The sequence below is a fragment of the Callorhinchus milii genome, unplaced genomic scaffold (genome assembly GCF_018977255.1).
Source record: "Callorhinchus milii isolate IMCB2004 unplaced genomic scaffold, IMCB_Cmil_1.0 Scaffold3, whole genome shotgun sequence".
Taxonomy (NCBI): Eukaryota; Metazoa; Chordata; class Chondrichthyes; order Chimaeriformes; family Callorhinchidae; genus Callorhinchus; species Callorhinchus milii.
Window position 1 is genome coordinate 75,305,176 of NW_024704744.1, and position 15,260 is coordinate 75,320,435.

Consider the following 15,260-nt stretch of genomic DNA (forward strand, 5'->3'; position numbering starts at 1 on the left):
TCACACACACAGACACATACATACAGACACACACCAGGCACCACACACACGTCTTTAACACTGTTAAACACACCCCATTGGAGTACCTTGGTTTTCCCCTCGAGGGCACGGCTTCCTGTAATCATCTTGCTCAGGTTGTGGCCATTCAGTGACCACATTGTCTTGTAAAATTCTTCAAAACGTTCCACAACTGACTTTTTACTGCTCAAACCCAGGCTCTCCAGCTGCCTGAGCAAAACCTGGAGAGAGGCCAAAACACCACCGGTCCAGAGTGCTGAACGACACCCTCCTCTCTCTCCCACTTCCCACCCAAGATGCAAACTCAACCTCCCAGCATCAAACACCACCGCCCCCCGCACCGAACAACACCCCCGCACCGATCACCCCCCCCCGCAGCGAACACCACCCCCCGTCCGCAACAAACAAGGCTGCCTCACACAGTAACACTCTCCGATAACGTCAATAATAACAATGCTTCATGGCAGGAGGATATCTCAAAACGCTTCACAAGAGTCACTGTCAAGTGTAGTGACTGTGTACTTTGTAGGCAGAAGCAGAAGCCAATCTGCGCACAGCCATGTCTAAACAACCAGCCATGGAGTGAGTGACCAATTTTTCTGGGGGATTGTTGGCCAGGACACTGCTGTTCTGACAGATTGCCTCGTTATCTCTCTGTCTCTCTCTCTCTCTCTGACTTTTTCCCTTTCTTTCCCCCTAACTTTTTTTACTCTCTCTCTCTCCCCCCACTTCAACTTTCTCTCTCTCGCTCTCTCTCTGCCTTTCTCCTCATCTCTAACCCTAGCTGTATCTGTAACCCGCCCCTCTCATTACTCTGCTGCATGGCTGGTGCACCAAGAGATTTATTCACAGCCCTGATGAACGGACACACTAACAATCAACAGCTACAAAGCTTACCTCCATCCCGAAATAAGTCTGCACGTTGTTAGCCCGATCCAGACAGTCCAGGCAGTTAGTCCTGTGTGTTCCTGTCTGATAACTTTAAGTAAACCACAATTAATACTAAGGAGGCTGCTTGCTTTCCTTCAGCCTGACCTCAGTGTACAGTTACCAGCCTGACAGCTCTATGTAGCAGTCACAGGCTACAATTCCCAAGAGCTCCCAAGCTCCGAAGAAGGGAGCCAGTGGCAAGTCACAAACTGCTACCAGTTGTGACTTATTGCACTGCCGAGGAACCAAGAAACAAATGGAGGCCATTTAGCCCATCGAGACCATTTCTTCTAATAATAATCCTTGCATTTGTTAGAGCACATCGTCACAGCGTCTCAAAGTGCTTCACGGGATACACTGTAAAGTGTAGTGACTGTGTAATTTGTGGACAAAAACAGCCACCAGTTGCGCACAGCAGTGTCCCACAAACAGCCATGGTGTGAGTGACCAATTTTATTTGGGGGATTGTTGGCCAGGACACCAGGTGAAACTCCCTTCATTTTCGATTAGTGCCATGGGCTCTTTAACATCCACCTGAACAGGCAACACCACTCCCAGAGCTGTATTGGAGCATCAGCTTAGACTGTGTGATTCCAAGTCCTGACGTGGTTGAAGCCACAACCTTCTGACTCAGTAGTGCTTTATTGGATTAGGATGTGATGGATCGGGGAGTGTATGGAAAGGGAAGTTAGCCTCTTTCATCCCAGCGATCCAGGTCAGTTAACAGAGTGAGGACTGTGCACAGACTGAAGTGGAAGGAGAAAACATTGAGGACACTTACCAAGGACTTATGTTCTGGCCACTGGTGAAGAAACAGAACTCCTTCAGTGAGTGTTGCACTTGAGGTCTCAGCAAGCTCTCCAGTCTCCCTTCCTTCACACAGTGATGATAGTCAAAGTTTATCATTGGGATTTGAGATGCATGAGCCGAGGCCCAGACCAGCTTCTGAACAGAGACAAAGAGAAAACACATCACTTGCTGCCTCTCTGTGTGATTATCAGATAACAATAATCCTTGCGTTTGATGCATAGAACAATAAATATTTTTACAGCACAGAAGGCAGCCATTTGGCCATCATGTCTGTGCTAGCTCTTGTAAGAGTAATAGTATAATAATAATCCTTGCATGTGATATTGTGCCTTATCACATCATTGAGACGTCTCAAAGTGCTTCACAGAATATACTGCAAAGTGAATTGACTGTGTATTTTGTGGGTAAAACATGGCAGCCAATTGCCTACAGCAGTGTGAATTGAGTGAACACATTTTGTTTTTGAGGGATTACTATCCCTGGAAAGCGATCTGCAATCGACTAACAACCAGGTTCCTACTTACTGTTAGGTAAGCAGAGGCATGTGAAGTAAGGAAACCTGCCTAAGGTTTCGCCCCTCCTTGGAATCGAACCTGGGTCCTTTTGTTTGCGAGGCGAGCACGCTAACCGCTATGCTACGGGACTCCACAATGGTGGTGTGGCAGGTGGGATAACATGAAATGGGCCAAACCTCTCTTATGATCTTACAATAATAATAATCCTTGCATTTGATATAGCGCTTTTCATGTTTTCAAGACGCCTCAAAGGGCTTCACAGAATATACTGTAAAGTGAATTGACTGTATTTTTTGTGGACGGCCGAAACACGGCAGCCAATTGTGCACAGCAGTGTCCCACAAATAGTCATGGATTGAGTGACCAAAATTATTTTTATTTATTTTTTTCTTGAGGGTTTATCATCAGGCGTGTGATTAAAGTAAACTTGCCCAAGGTTTCGCCCTGCCAGGAATCAAACCCAGATCGCTCGCTTGCCAGGCGAGTGCTCTAACCACTGAGCTACATAATTTATGAATGGTTGTTGCTCAGGGAGATTATCAACACCACCACCCCCACACTGAGGGTCTGCAACAAGACTGACCCGAGACTCAGCCAGACTTCTACCTCATTAGTGGGACGTTCAATACAGTACAATTCACATTAATATAGCACTTTTCACCAGAGAGTACATCTCACATCAGGAGGCTGTCCTTTAGGTTACCAAGATGGTTTGTTGCCGTTCTTCTCATACCTTAAAAGCTCTACTGAGGACCTCCTCTCCTCCCTTCATCCTCAACAGATTGACAATCACTTGGTTTCCGTAATGCTCATTCAGCAAAGTCAAATGTCTGGAATGAGAAAATGATGGTCACTGATTGTGGGTGGTTTTGTTCTGCAAAACATTCAATAAATAATCAGCAACAAACATAAGGACACCTAGATTACTGTGTACAGCTGTGGTCAGGCCACACCTGTACAGGTCTGATCACCGAGATATAGTGGGGTCTTTACACCTTAGAGAGAGGAGAGAAACACATCTGACCCCAGTGTTAAGGGATGAGCTACGAGCAGATTAGATAAGTAGAGTTCTTCAGCCTTGGAAAGAGGAGAGCTCACAGGGATTCTAAGTGGGAATGCAAATGCATTTCTTCACACAGAGTGGAATTAACAACTGATTACTTCAATAGACTCATTGAAGAATCAGCTTAATGCTTAATGATGGGAGGAGAGTTGGCTGGGTAACTAGAACGATGAGATTTGATGGAACAAAGAGCCATCTTCATCCGAACCTCTCGTCATCTTATGAATAGCTCTTGTCTTGTGAACGGAGGAACCATTTGAGTTAAGTGACCAAATTAAAAAACCCTGAACGATATGGGTCAGTGATTAGGGAAAAGGCCGGTCAATGGGGCTGACTTGTTTTCTCTTGCACAGAGCAGCACGGACACCATGGGAGAACAGCCTTTTTCTGCGCTGCAAACATCGCTGCTTCCAATGGTAGACCTCGAGTGGGTCAGGAGTATTTTCCTATCGTGAACATGAAAGCTCCACATGTCATTTTCCATCACCTAATGGGCTCTTTAACTTACGTCATTCGTGAAAGGATTTCTAAAAGAATGTCCTGTACATTGAGTCACACAGAGTGAATGCAGTCCAGAAGCAAGCCATTCAGCCCAACTTGTGGTGGTTAGACGCCACACAAGCTTCCACCCTTCTATTCTCCTCTCATCCCACCTCAGTGGGACCACACTCTTTTTTGTTCGAGTCTAGCTTGTCTCACTCTCGTCTCTGAGTCAGAAGGTTGTGGGTTCAAGTCCCACATTGGGATATTAATTCACATAATCTAAGCTGATGCTCCAATGCAGCACTGGGGAGTGTTGCATTGTCGGAGAAGCATTACTTCAGACAAGACATTAAACCAAGATCCAGTCCGCCTGTTCAGGTGGATATTAAACATTCCATGGCACTGTTCGGAATGAGAAGGGAGTTTCTTTCTTCCCCGGTGTCCTGGCCAACAATCCCCCAAATAAAATTGGTCACTCACTCCATGGCTGTTTCTGGAAGATAAGGTGCTATATCAAATGCAAGAATTATTATTATTAATTTGACTCCAGTTCGTCTCTGGATACGGCTTCTCCTCCTGTCCCCACATGGTCACCTATGGAGTACCCAAGGCTCCTATTTTTCATTGGGTTTACAGATACCCGCAGGCATGAAGATTAAGATGGCTCAGAACCCCTTCTCACCCAGCCTTTGGGCAACAAAATTACAAACTCAGTCATGTCATCTGCGGGGTCAACTTCCACAATTGCCTCCGCTCATATCTACCTCAGCTAAAACTCTTTTCCCCTTATCCTCTTTCAACATCTCATACCTCGATTCCTCTAATGCCCTCCTCACTGATCTCCCCAGCTCCACCACTCATAAAATTCAATTAATTCAAAACTCCACCACCAGTGTCATCATCCGCACTAATCTCCATACCCCCATCACTCCAGTCCTTGCCAGGCTTCACTGGTTTCCTGTCGCTTACACCCCACTTCTCTATCGATCTTCTTCATTCAGCTTGCCTTCCGCACATCCCTCGATCCCTTCTGCTCCACCACCAGTATCCGTGCTTTCAGCCACTACGCACTGAATTTTCTGCCTTAATCCCTCACCTTTCCCCCTCTTTGCCCATCTTCAGTTGTGGGTAAAAAGCAGCAGTCAGTTGCGCACAGCAGTGTCCCACAAAAGTCGTGGATTGTTTATTCAGCCCCAATTTATTCATTTATTTTTGCGGGATTATTATCCCGGGAAAGCGATTCACCAATTGACTAACAACCATAGTTAGTTTCTTTATTAACAAGTGGTTAGCTTCTTTATTCTTCATACCAAAGTCAATCACTTCACGTTACCCTGTATTAAGTGTCTGCCAGGCTCACCTCGGGTGCCCAGCCAGCAGCATGTTGCATTTATGTAAATTTCTACAACTCACATTGCGATTCATTTGTGGTTGGTAGAAACGGGCACAAATAGTGCCTTTCACATCGGGAGGACGTCCCAAAGCATTTGACACTGCCTGCCAGACTCCCAAGCTGAGGGTGGGGAGGGTAGTCAAACCTGGAGACGGACCTTGAACTGGGGGGTTGGGGGGGGACGAAGTGGGTGAGTTGGAGGGAGGGAGTAAAAAGGGAGCAAAACAGTGTGTTCATCAGACGGATCATGGAATCATCTTTATCCCAATATGTAGCAATGTTCTCCTTTCACAATCTGTCAATCTGAATACATCATCTCCCACACCACATGATTGATGTTCATGGTAAACAGTGCCTGGGGGGTCTGGTTACAGAGACGTTGTGATCAAATGATCCCAAGACTCCTGGACATACAGAACAGGTGCAGGTGGTTGTTACCTGTCAAACGCTGGGGCGTTTGCCTCAAGTCCACGGGTCAGCCGGAGGTGACGGAAGCCAACCTAGAAACATACGTAAAATAAGCCAATGTCAGTTGGTAGAACCATGTCACACTGAATGGGGAGATTTAATCACACCGTTCCAACCAACAATCTCCCAGATTAAAAATAAGTCATTCATTTTCTGGCTGTTTGTAGCACATTGCTGGGCGCAAATTGGCTGTCGCTTTTGTTTACAAAATACACAATCACTGTACTTCACTGCATACAGTGTGAAGTGTATTGAGATGTCCTCCTGATGTGAAAGGAGCCTTTGCGTTTGTCCAGTATAGTACACATTATGTTACAATGGGAGGTGTACAATAATAATAATCCTTGCATTTGATATTTCGCCTTATCACGTTTTCAAAGAGCTTCACAGTAAAGTGAATTGACTGCATATTTTTGTGGGTGAAACGCAGCAGCCAATTACACACAGCAGTGTTCCACAAACAGTCTATGGATTGAATGACTAAATTATTATTATTTTCTATTGAAGGGATTATTACACCCGGAAAAGTGATCCACCAATTGACTAACAACCAGGTTCCTGTTTACTATAGTACACACTGTGTTACAATGGGAGGTGTCGAGTGCAGTACACACTGTGTTACAATGGCTCCTCTCTGCTGAAGACCTTTCTTTTCGACCGCGCCTTTGGTCACCATCCCCGCCCCGCTCACCCCAGCTCAGTCCTGGGATCCGAAACTGTAAAGCGCTCTGAGACGCTGTCCGGCGTGGAGGGCGCTATATAAATTGTTGTTGTTGTATACACTGTCTCATTACCTGCCCTCCGCACTGCTCCCAAAATAAAGGGACAGACCCTCGCACTTGGACAAAGGATGAAACCGAGTCGTCCAAATAAATCACCTGAAAAACACAGACCACGTCATTAGATGAGACCTGAAACCCTTCAGTTGGGCGTTAGACACGTGCTCACCGGGCTCAGTGTCTCCAAACCAGACAGAGACCCAGACTGAGGGACGCACCCTACTTATCAGGCACAGACTGGTGACAGCCAAGACGTGGGGACCGTAGAGAATGCATTGGGGTAACCACTGGAGTCTAACCAGCTAAAGCCACGTAGCTTGCCATTGATATCGTTTTCTGTCAAGCTTTCCCGCTGCTTATCCAGCTAGGACCACACTACCCATTAGGGCTTTCGGTTGCAGGGTTAACAAGAGCTGAGTGGGAGGATTCCCTACCCCCAGAGACCAATCTTCCCCTCCGCTTCCTGCCGATGAGCCAGGCTAGCTATTACTTGTTCCTCAGGATGTTTCCTGCTCCCCAATGTGCTTATTGAGTGTGTGTTACCTGCTCCACGGCGTGTTTGTTGTATGTTTGTTACCTGTTCTGTTTCGAAGAAATTGGAGACGTGGCCCTTGTCGTCAATGCCTAGGTGGTGGTAACGGCCGCCTGCTCCCTCACAGCTGAGCCGGGAGATCAGACACGCCTTGGCTTTCTTGTCGTTGGCGTAGACAGTCCGAATTTCCACTGACCCCACCGTCACCTTCAGCAGCCAATCCCAGCAATTCACCTGGTACTGACGCAGCAGAAGGTGTAATGAGTAGTTCCTGTAATCACCACAAGAGACACTGAGTTTTTTTTGGCCAGCCGCATGTCTGACACATGCGGAAACCCATCACCGTGCTTAACAGTATCCAAACCAAACTGAGATTTCCATGCATCCCACCTATATATGGAAATCCCAGAGAGAGATTGTTGGAATGGAAAGCTCTCCCTGGAGGGAAGCCTCCTGCTTACCTAATCCCAGAAAGTACTAGGCGCAGGTTGCCAAGAGCAAGGGCTTGGGGACCCCAGAGTGTGATTTTTGTTAAGTAACAGTATCAAGGGATATGGGGTAAAGGAGAGTAATTGGAGTGATCTAACAGAATGGCGGAACAGGCTTGAGGGGCTGATTAGCCTACTCCTGTTCTTGTGTGCCCTATGTTCTTGTGTGTGTGTTGGGGTAACTGCTGGAGTCTAACCAGCTAAAACCACATAGTTTGTAATTGATATCACTATCTGGCAAGCTTTCCCACTGCTTGCCCAGCTATGATCACTCTAATTGTTAGGGCTTTGGCTTGGAGGGTTAACAGGAGCTGAATGGGATGACTCCCTGTCCCCAGTGACTGATCTGCCCTCCAGTTCCTGCCGATGAGCCAGGCTGGGTTGTGTTGTCATCAGCAGTGCCCCTGGAATACAGCGGACCCACCTGGCTCAGGAACAGGACTAGAGACCGTCACAGAGGGTGCACTCGATGAGAGAGACTAAGAGGAGCGGCCACGTACTCTCCTTCCCCATCTCCCCACACTGAGCTCTTCCACCCACACTGAGCCTCTCCCCCGTAACCCCCCACACTGAGCCCCTCCCCTGTAACCCCCATACTGAGCCCCTACCTCACACTGAGCCCCTCCCCACACTGAGCCCCTTCCCCGTAAACCCCCATACTGAGCCCGTCCCCCATAATCCCCAGACTGAGCTCCTCCCTATAACCCCCACACTGAGCCACTCCCCCACACTGAGTGGAGCGTTGCTGTACAAAAACAATGTTCACACTGAATAACACATGGTTGGATCTCATCCTCAGTTTCCATTCATGCAAATTTGATCAAACCTCTGTTCTCAGATGCCACTCTCCCAAATGTCCAAACTAACACAGATGGATTGAGTGGAAATCCGGCCTCCATCAGGTGCATTATTTACATGCTGCTCATTAAACAAAGCAGAGAGCCAATTTCCTCATCATCCCAGAGCACAACCGAGGTGGATAGATTTTTTGTGAGGTAAGAGTATCAAGAGTATAAGGGTATAGGGAAGTCAGAAGAAACTTTTTTTACCCAGAGTGGTGGGAATGTGGAACTTGCTACCACAAGGAGTAGTTGAGGCGAAGAGCGTAGATGCATTTAAGAGGAAGCTAGATAAGCATGTGAGGGAGAAAGGAATAGAAAGTTATGCTTGAAGGCTTAGTTGAGGAAGGGCAGGAGGAGGCTCATGTGGAGCAGAAACACCGACATACACCAGTTGGGCCGAATAGCCTGTTTCTGTACTGTAATTCTACGTAAGGGATATGGAGCAAAAGCAGGTAATTGGAGTTGAGTTACGGATCAGCCATTATCTTCACCACTACCGCTCTGCTTTTTGTCTCCCAGCTAATTTCCGATCCATCACTGTTCCTTTAATTCCATGGGCTACAAGTCTATTATGTGGCACTTTATCAAATGTTTTTTGAAGGTCCATATACACAACATCAACTGCATTGCCTTCATCAATCCTCTCTGTTACTTTATCGAAGAACTCAATCAAGTCAGTCAGACATGATTTGTTTTTAACAAATCCGTGTTGGCTATTATTTATTAACCTATGCTTTTCCAACTGAAGTGTTTTGGATGAATGGAATTTGGGGTCATGCAAATTATTGGAAAATTCTTAAATTTAGTTACAACTCGGGAGCCGGGTTTCTGTAGTTGTGTTTAAATTTCCGGTGTCTAACATGGTGTCACCGTGTTTAAGAGTCTTCAAACCAGAGGCTCTGAGCACCAGTCTCGCAGCAGAGACCGGTCTCCACACTGCTGCACCAGGCTCAATCGTTTCCGTTTGTCCTGAAAGGAAAGGAATGCACACCGTCCTCCTAGCGGAGACACATCCGGGTTAGCTAATCTCGGGGAGTATCATCACAGGTTGGTGAGAGGCGAGGCTTGGTACGATCAGGCAGTGCTGGAGTTTAATCTGCTAAAACCAGGCAGCAATGGCAAGCTTGTCCAGAGAGAACCACCCCATTCACTGAGGCTTCAGAATAAAAACAAAACCCAACGTGTTGCAATTTTTGTACATCGGGACATTCTGATTTGACAAAATCTGGTCTGCCATTTGCAAACACAAATGTAAGCGATCTGTTGACAAGGAATTGTAATAAAATCCTCCAGTGATTAGGGTAGGGCTTAATTGCAGCTATGTGCCTCTCCTTTGTGCCTGGGGCTATTGGGTTTGCCTCAGTGGGAGTGCACTGGAAATGGCATCTTTGAACAAGCACCGCTCTCAATGAAAGATCATTAACAATCTAGGCATCAGAGCAGGTAGTCTCGATGTTGGTGGTATGGGCGTGGGGGGGGGGTGTAGCGCATTGTTGGGGATGCCGTCCTTCAGATGAGACTATGAGACTGTGCCTGATCAGGTGGACAGTAAATATAGTATATAGTATAATCCTTGCATTTGATACAGTGTCTTATCGTCCTTCAGATGAGACTTTAAACCAAAGTCCTGTCTGGCTATTCAGTTGGATGTTAAAGATTCCATGACACTATTCAAAAAGAGAAGGGAGTTCATCTCTCACGGTGTCCTGGCCAACAATTCCCCAAATAAAAATTGGTCACTCACTCCATGGCTGTTTGTGGAACACTGCTATGCACAAACTGGTTGCCTCGTTTCGCCCACTAAATACAGTCGATCAAATTTACAGTATATCGTGTGAAGCAACAGTACCCTTAAATCCACTTTACAATATATTCTGTGACGTGCTTTGAGACATCTCAACCACGTGATAAGGTGTCATATTGGAGTCCTGTTGCTCAGTGGTTCGAGCACTCATCTCGCAAGCGAGAGACCTAGGTTCAATTCCTGGCAGGGAGAAACATTGGGCAAGTTTCCTTACTCCACATGCCTGTTTACCTAGCAGTAATTAGGAACCCGATTGTTAAGTTTACTGGAGGAACGCTTTTCCGGGGGTAATAACTTTTTCAAAAAATAACAAGTGGTCACTCAATCCACGACTGTTTATGGGACCCTGCTGTGTGCAATTGGCTGCCGCATTTCGGCCACAAAGTATACAGTCAATCCACTTTACAGTATATTCTGTGAAGTGCTTTAAGATGGCTTGAAGATGTGATCAGGTACTATATGAAATGTAAGAATTATTATATATCAACTGCAAGGATTATTATTATTATTATTGATATCGTTGTCTGGCAAACTTTCCCAGTGCTTGTCCAGCCAGGACCACCCTGCCAGTTAGGGCTTTGACTTGCAGGATTAACAGGAGCTGAGTGGGAGGAGTGTTTTTGTGTGTTCATCATTTCCTGGTAGAACCAGATCCAACTCACCAGAAAAACCTGCTCCCGGCTTCATGGTCTTTCTCCAGCTGCTTCTGTGCGCAGAGATTCAGGTCAAATGTCGATCCAGCAGCTGATGCAAAATAAAACATGCCCGAATTGAAGAGCTTCCTGAGGGTGATGACCCGCTCCTCCTCACTTGTCTCCTCCTGGAGGGGCACGAATTCGCTCGCTGTGATCTTACAGATGTCGGTGTCACGGATCCTCCCGACCGACGTACACCCCGTCACCAGCACCAGGAAACACAGCCTGGAATCACCTGCAACAGAGAGCACGCAGGACTAAGCTACAGGACTCCGGTACGGCACCTTCAAGACGTCTCAAAGCGTAATGGTTGGCCCGCTCGCCTTGCAAGCGAGAGGACCCGGGTTCAGTTCCTGAGTGGGGCATGTGAGGCGGCACTTCCTCTATTTCTCTGTGAATGAACACATTCACTTCATAGAGCGGACCAGCCCATACAGTGAAGGAGCGGAGCAAGCACTCACCTGCGGAAGATTAAGGGCACAGCAAACTAAACCTAACTTTAAAACTGCTTCAAGTGAATTGGTTCACTTGGTAGCCCTCTTGTCTCTAAGTCTCTAAGTCAGACGGTTGTGGGTTCAAGCCCCACATTGGAGACTTTAAGCTCACAGTCTAGGCTGACGCTGCAACACAGTGCTGGGGGGTTGGGGTTGTGGCATTGTCGGAGGCACCTGCCTTCGGATGAGACGTTAAATCAAAGTCTCGTCTCTGCCTGTTTAGATGGACATTCACGATCCAACAGCACAACTGGAAAAGAGAAGGGAGGTTCTCTCTCCCGGTATCCTGGCCAACTGGACTACCCCCATCTCACAAAATACAGTCACTAAGCTTTACATTTAGTTTCCTGTGAAGTGCTTTACGTTTCCTGTGAAGTGCTTTGAGAGGTCATTGTGATGTGAAAGGTGCTGTATCTAAATGCTAGGAGTATTAGTTTTAATACTATCTGTGGCCACTGAAACAAAGCTCTCACTGTTGGGTCTCAAAACGCGTCTGTTTGACCGTGCTTTCGGTCATCTTTCTCCTCCCTACCCCCTCGGCTCCCACCCCCAGCTCCGGTACCCAGCCAGAATTCTCAAGGGCTTTGAGACATCTTCCCAACATGAAAGAAGGGGCTATCTGTGCAAGTGTAAACTCTATTGTAAATGCCGGAGAGAAGTTGTCAAACTAGTTACTACAGTAAAGATTGGGTAAGAGGTCGGGGTGGGGAGAAATCACAAGCACAAGTGAGCCCCTCTCTCCCCCCACTGGTCACTTTCTTCCCCTCCAGTGGAGTCTGCACAACTGAGCAGCACTGTGAGAAACGTGACACAGCTCAGTGAGCGTGGGTCAGCCTTCACAGACCACATGCCTGACAGATAACAACAACCCTGGCATTTGATATAGCGGCAATGACATGGTGCATCACAGGGAACTGCTGTTGAATGCAGTGACTATATTTTCTGTGTGAAAGCAACAACAAGATTATATTTGTATAGCGCCTTTCACGTCGGGAGGACGTCCCAAGGCGCTGGACAGAGTACAGCATTTCAGCATGCAATTTGGGCACTGAAATATCCCACAAACAGACGTGAAGTGAGTAACTAATTTTATTTGGGGGATTGTTGGCCAGGATACCAGAAGAGAGAAATTCGAATAGTGCTGCAGGATCTTTAATATCCACCTGAACAGACACAGACGGGACCTCAGTTTAACGTCTCATTCGAAGGACAGCACCTCTGACAATGCAGAGCTCCCCCCAAGCACTGCAATGGAGTGGTCTGACGTGAAAGGCAATATATAAATGCAATTTGTTGTCGTCGTGTCAGCCTAGGCTGTGAGCTCAAAGTCCCCGACATGCGGTTTGATCCCACGACTTGTGTCTCAAATTTGTAGGTGAGTCGAACACAATTCTGTGTTGTCTGAGATCGACGAGTAATCTCAGTTACCGACAAGCCTAAACTTGCTTTGAACACAGCTGAGAATCCATAATAAGCATTGATACTCCTCAAACATCAACACTCACACACTGCGCTCACACAGAGCATTAGTACTCAGACATGCCGCATGCTCACTGAGCATTAATACTCAGACCCACTGAACCCATTCTGAGCATTAATACTCTGAACCAAATATTAATATTCACCACCTAACCTCACCAAGAGCATTAATACTCACCAACTGCACTCACACTGAGCATCAATGCTCACCAACTGAACTCGCTCTGAGCAATAGTACCCACCCACCGAATTCCCACTGAGCATTAATACTCTCGCCCATTGCATTCACTCTGAGCATTATTACTCACCAACAGACCTCACTGTGAACATTAATACTCAGACCCACCAGCGTGGGTGACTGAGCAGTGACTGTGATGATCACACTGGCTTACTCACCACTCTTGATTTGGAGAACTCCCAAACAGCCATAGGCTTCCCAGAGCTTGACAAACTGCGCCTTCAGCCCGTCCTTCTCCACTGGTGCTGGGAAAGGCAACAAAAATCCCATCACATCTGTGATCACAGAGTCCGGACATCTCAAGAGTGCCGAGTTCAGGGCTCCAAGACACAGTGGCCTGGGTCAGCTGATCCCACTCCAGACTCCAAATCAGCAGGTTGTGGGTTCAAGCCCCATGTCAGGATTTTGAACTTGCAGAGTCTAAGCTGACGGTCCAGTGCAGAGATTGTGGGAGCTCTGCATTGTCGCAGGTACCATCCTTTGGATAAAGTTAAACCGAGGCCCCATCTGTGCCTGTTCAGACAGACGTTAAAGATCCCCCATAAAAGAGCAGGACGTTGGTAGTAACCGGGCTGACACAGAGTGACAGAGTGACACAGAGAAACACCTAGTGACTGAGCCAGGCTGACACACACCTGGTGACTGAGCCAGGCTGACACATACGGTGACTGAGCCAGGCTGACACATACGGTGACTGAGCCAGGCTGACACATACGGTGACTGAGCCAGGCTGACACATGGTGACTGAGCCAGGCTGACATATACGGTGACTGAGCCAGGCTGACACACACCTGGTGACTGAGCCAGGCTGACACACACCTGGTGACTGAGCCAGGCTGACACACACCTGGTGACTGAGCCAGGCTGACACACACCTGGTGACTGAGCCAGGCTGACACACACCTGGTGACTGAGCCAGGCTGACACACACCTGGTCAGGGAACAGATGTTGGGTAGAAAGGAAAACTGGGGATGGAACCTCATGTCTAAGGTGCGCACAGGTTCGGTGAGTATGTGGGAGAGACTCCGGGGAGGTTGAGGAGTTCAGACCTGCGGGAGAGAAGACGTTGACGGGGGCCAAAGAGTATGGCTCACGTCTTGCTGACACACAGTGACTGAGCCGGGCTGAGCACACACACACGGAATGAGCTGTGGGCTGATACACCCACACACACACACACAGCGACTGGGCTGATACAGGCTGACACAGACTGACGCACAGTGACACACAGTGACTGCTCTGGCCGCTGTACTTACAGAGAATGGCCACAGCTCCGGACTGGAAGAGGAGAGCCTCCTCTCTGCTCCTGCTCTCCAGCAGCGCACTGCACTGCCCGGGCGGCGAGCTCACATACACACGGAAACCTTTGACCAGAGCCATCGCCTCCTCATCACCAGCAGCGGCTCCTGCAGCTCACACTCACTCACTCACTCACACACACACTCACACACACCAACTCTTACACTCACTACCTCACTCACTCACACTAACTCACAATAACTCACTCACACTAACTCACTCTCACTAACTCTCACACTAACTCACTCACTCTCACTCACACACTAACTCACTCACTCTCATTCACTATCTCATTCACTCTCACACTAACTCACTCACACACTAACTCACTCACACTAACTCACTCACTCTCACTCACACACTAACTCACTCACACTAACTCACTCACTAACTCACTCACACTAACTCACTCACTCTCACACTAACTCACTCACACTAACTCACACACTAACTCACTCACACTAACTCACTCACACTCACTCACTCACTCATTCACACAAACTCTCACTCCCTCACACTTACGGCAAACTTCTAAAACCTGTCCTGTTGCCGAGTAAACCCTTTGAGAGTCCCCACTCCCCCCCCACTCCCCCCCCTGGGGCACAGACCCCCACTCCACCCCCCCCCGGGGCACAGACCCCCACTCCCCCCCACTCCCCCCCCCGGGGCACAGACCCCCCACTCCCCCCCACTCCCCCCCCGGGCACAGACCCCCCACTCGGGGCACAGCGCCTGTCACCGCTCTGCGGTTCACACACAATCCAAACTCCCGTCGCTCTTCCCCCGAAGCCGCGGATCACTTCCAAAGAGATTCCCCCCCGGAAGTCATTAAAATGTAGGAAATTCCCCAGTCATTCATTCACACTCACTCTCACTCACTTACACACTCACTCTCACTCACACACTCACTCTCACTCACTTACACACTC

At 48.0% G+C, this 15,260-nt stretch overlaps 1 protein-coding gene across 2 annotated transcripts in view; it reads right to left on the minus strand.

The window, feature by feature from the left end:
• Positions 1-14,475, minus strand: part of LOC103181657 (synaptojanin-2) — a 34,576-nt gene extending 20,101 nt beyond the window's left edge. For both annotated transcript variants that reach the window (XM_007898294.2, XM_007898295.2), the window contains exons 1-10: positions 14,289-14,475; positions 13,190-13,276; positions 10,788-11,055; positions 7,037-7,262; positions 6,475-6,558; positions 5,651-5,712; positions 3,007-3,103; positions 1,730-1,893; positions 916-997; positions 87-239 (exon numbers count right to left, since the gene is read on the minus strand). In XM_007898294.2, coding sequence (XP_007896485.2) covers positions 87-239; positions 916-997; positions 1,730-1,893; positions 3,007-3,103; positions 5,651-5,712; positions 6,475-6,558; positions 7,037-7,262; positions 10,788-11,055; positions 13,190-13,276; positions 14,289-14,412 — 1,347 coding nt within the window. In that variant the 5' untranslated portion in view covers positions 14,413-14,475. The remainder of the gene's footprint in view (positions 1-86; positions 240-915; positions 998-1,729; positions 1,894-3,006; positions 3,104-5,650; positions 5,713-6,474; positions 6,559-7,036; positions 7,263-10,787; positions 11,056-13,189; positions 13,277-14,288) is intronic.
• Between the last annotated feature and the right edge of the window lie 785 nt (positions 14,476-15,260).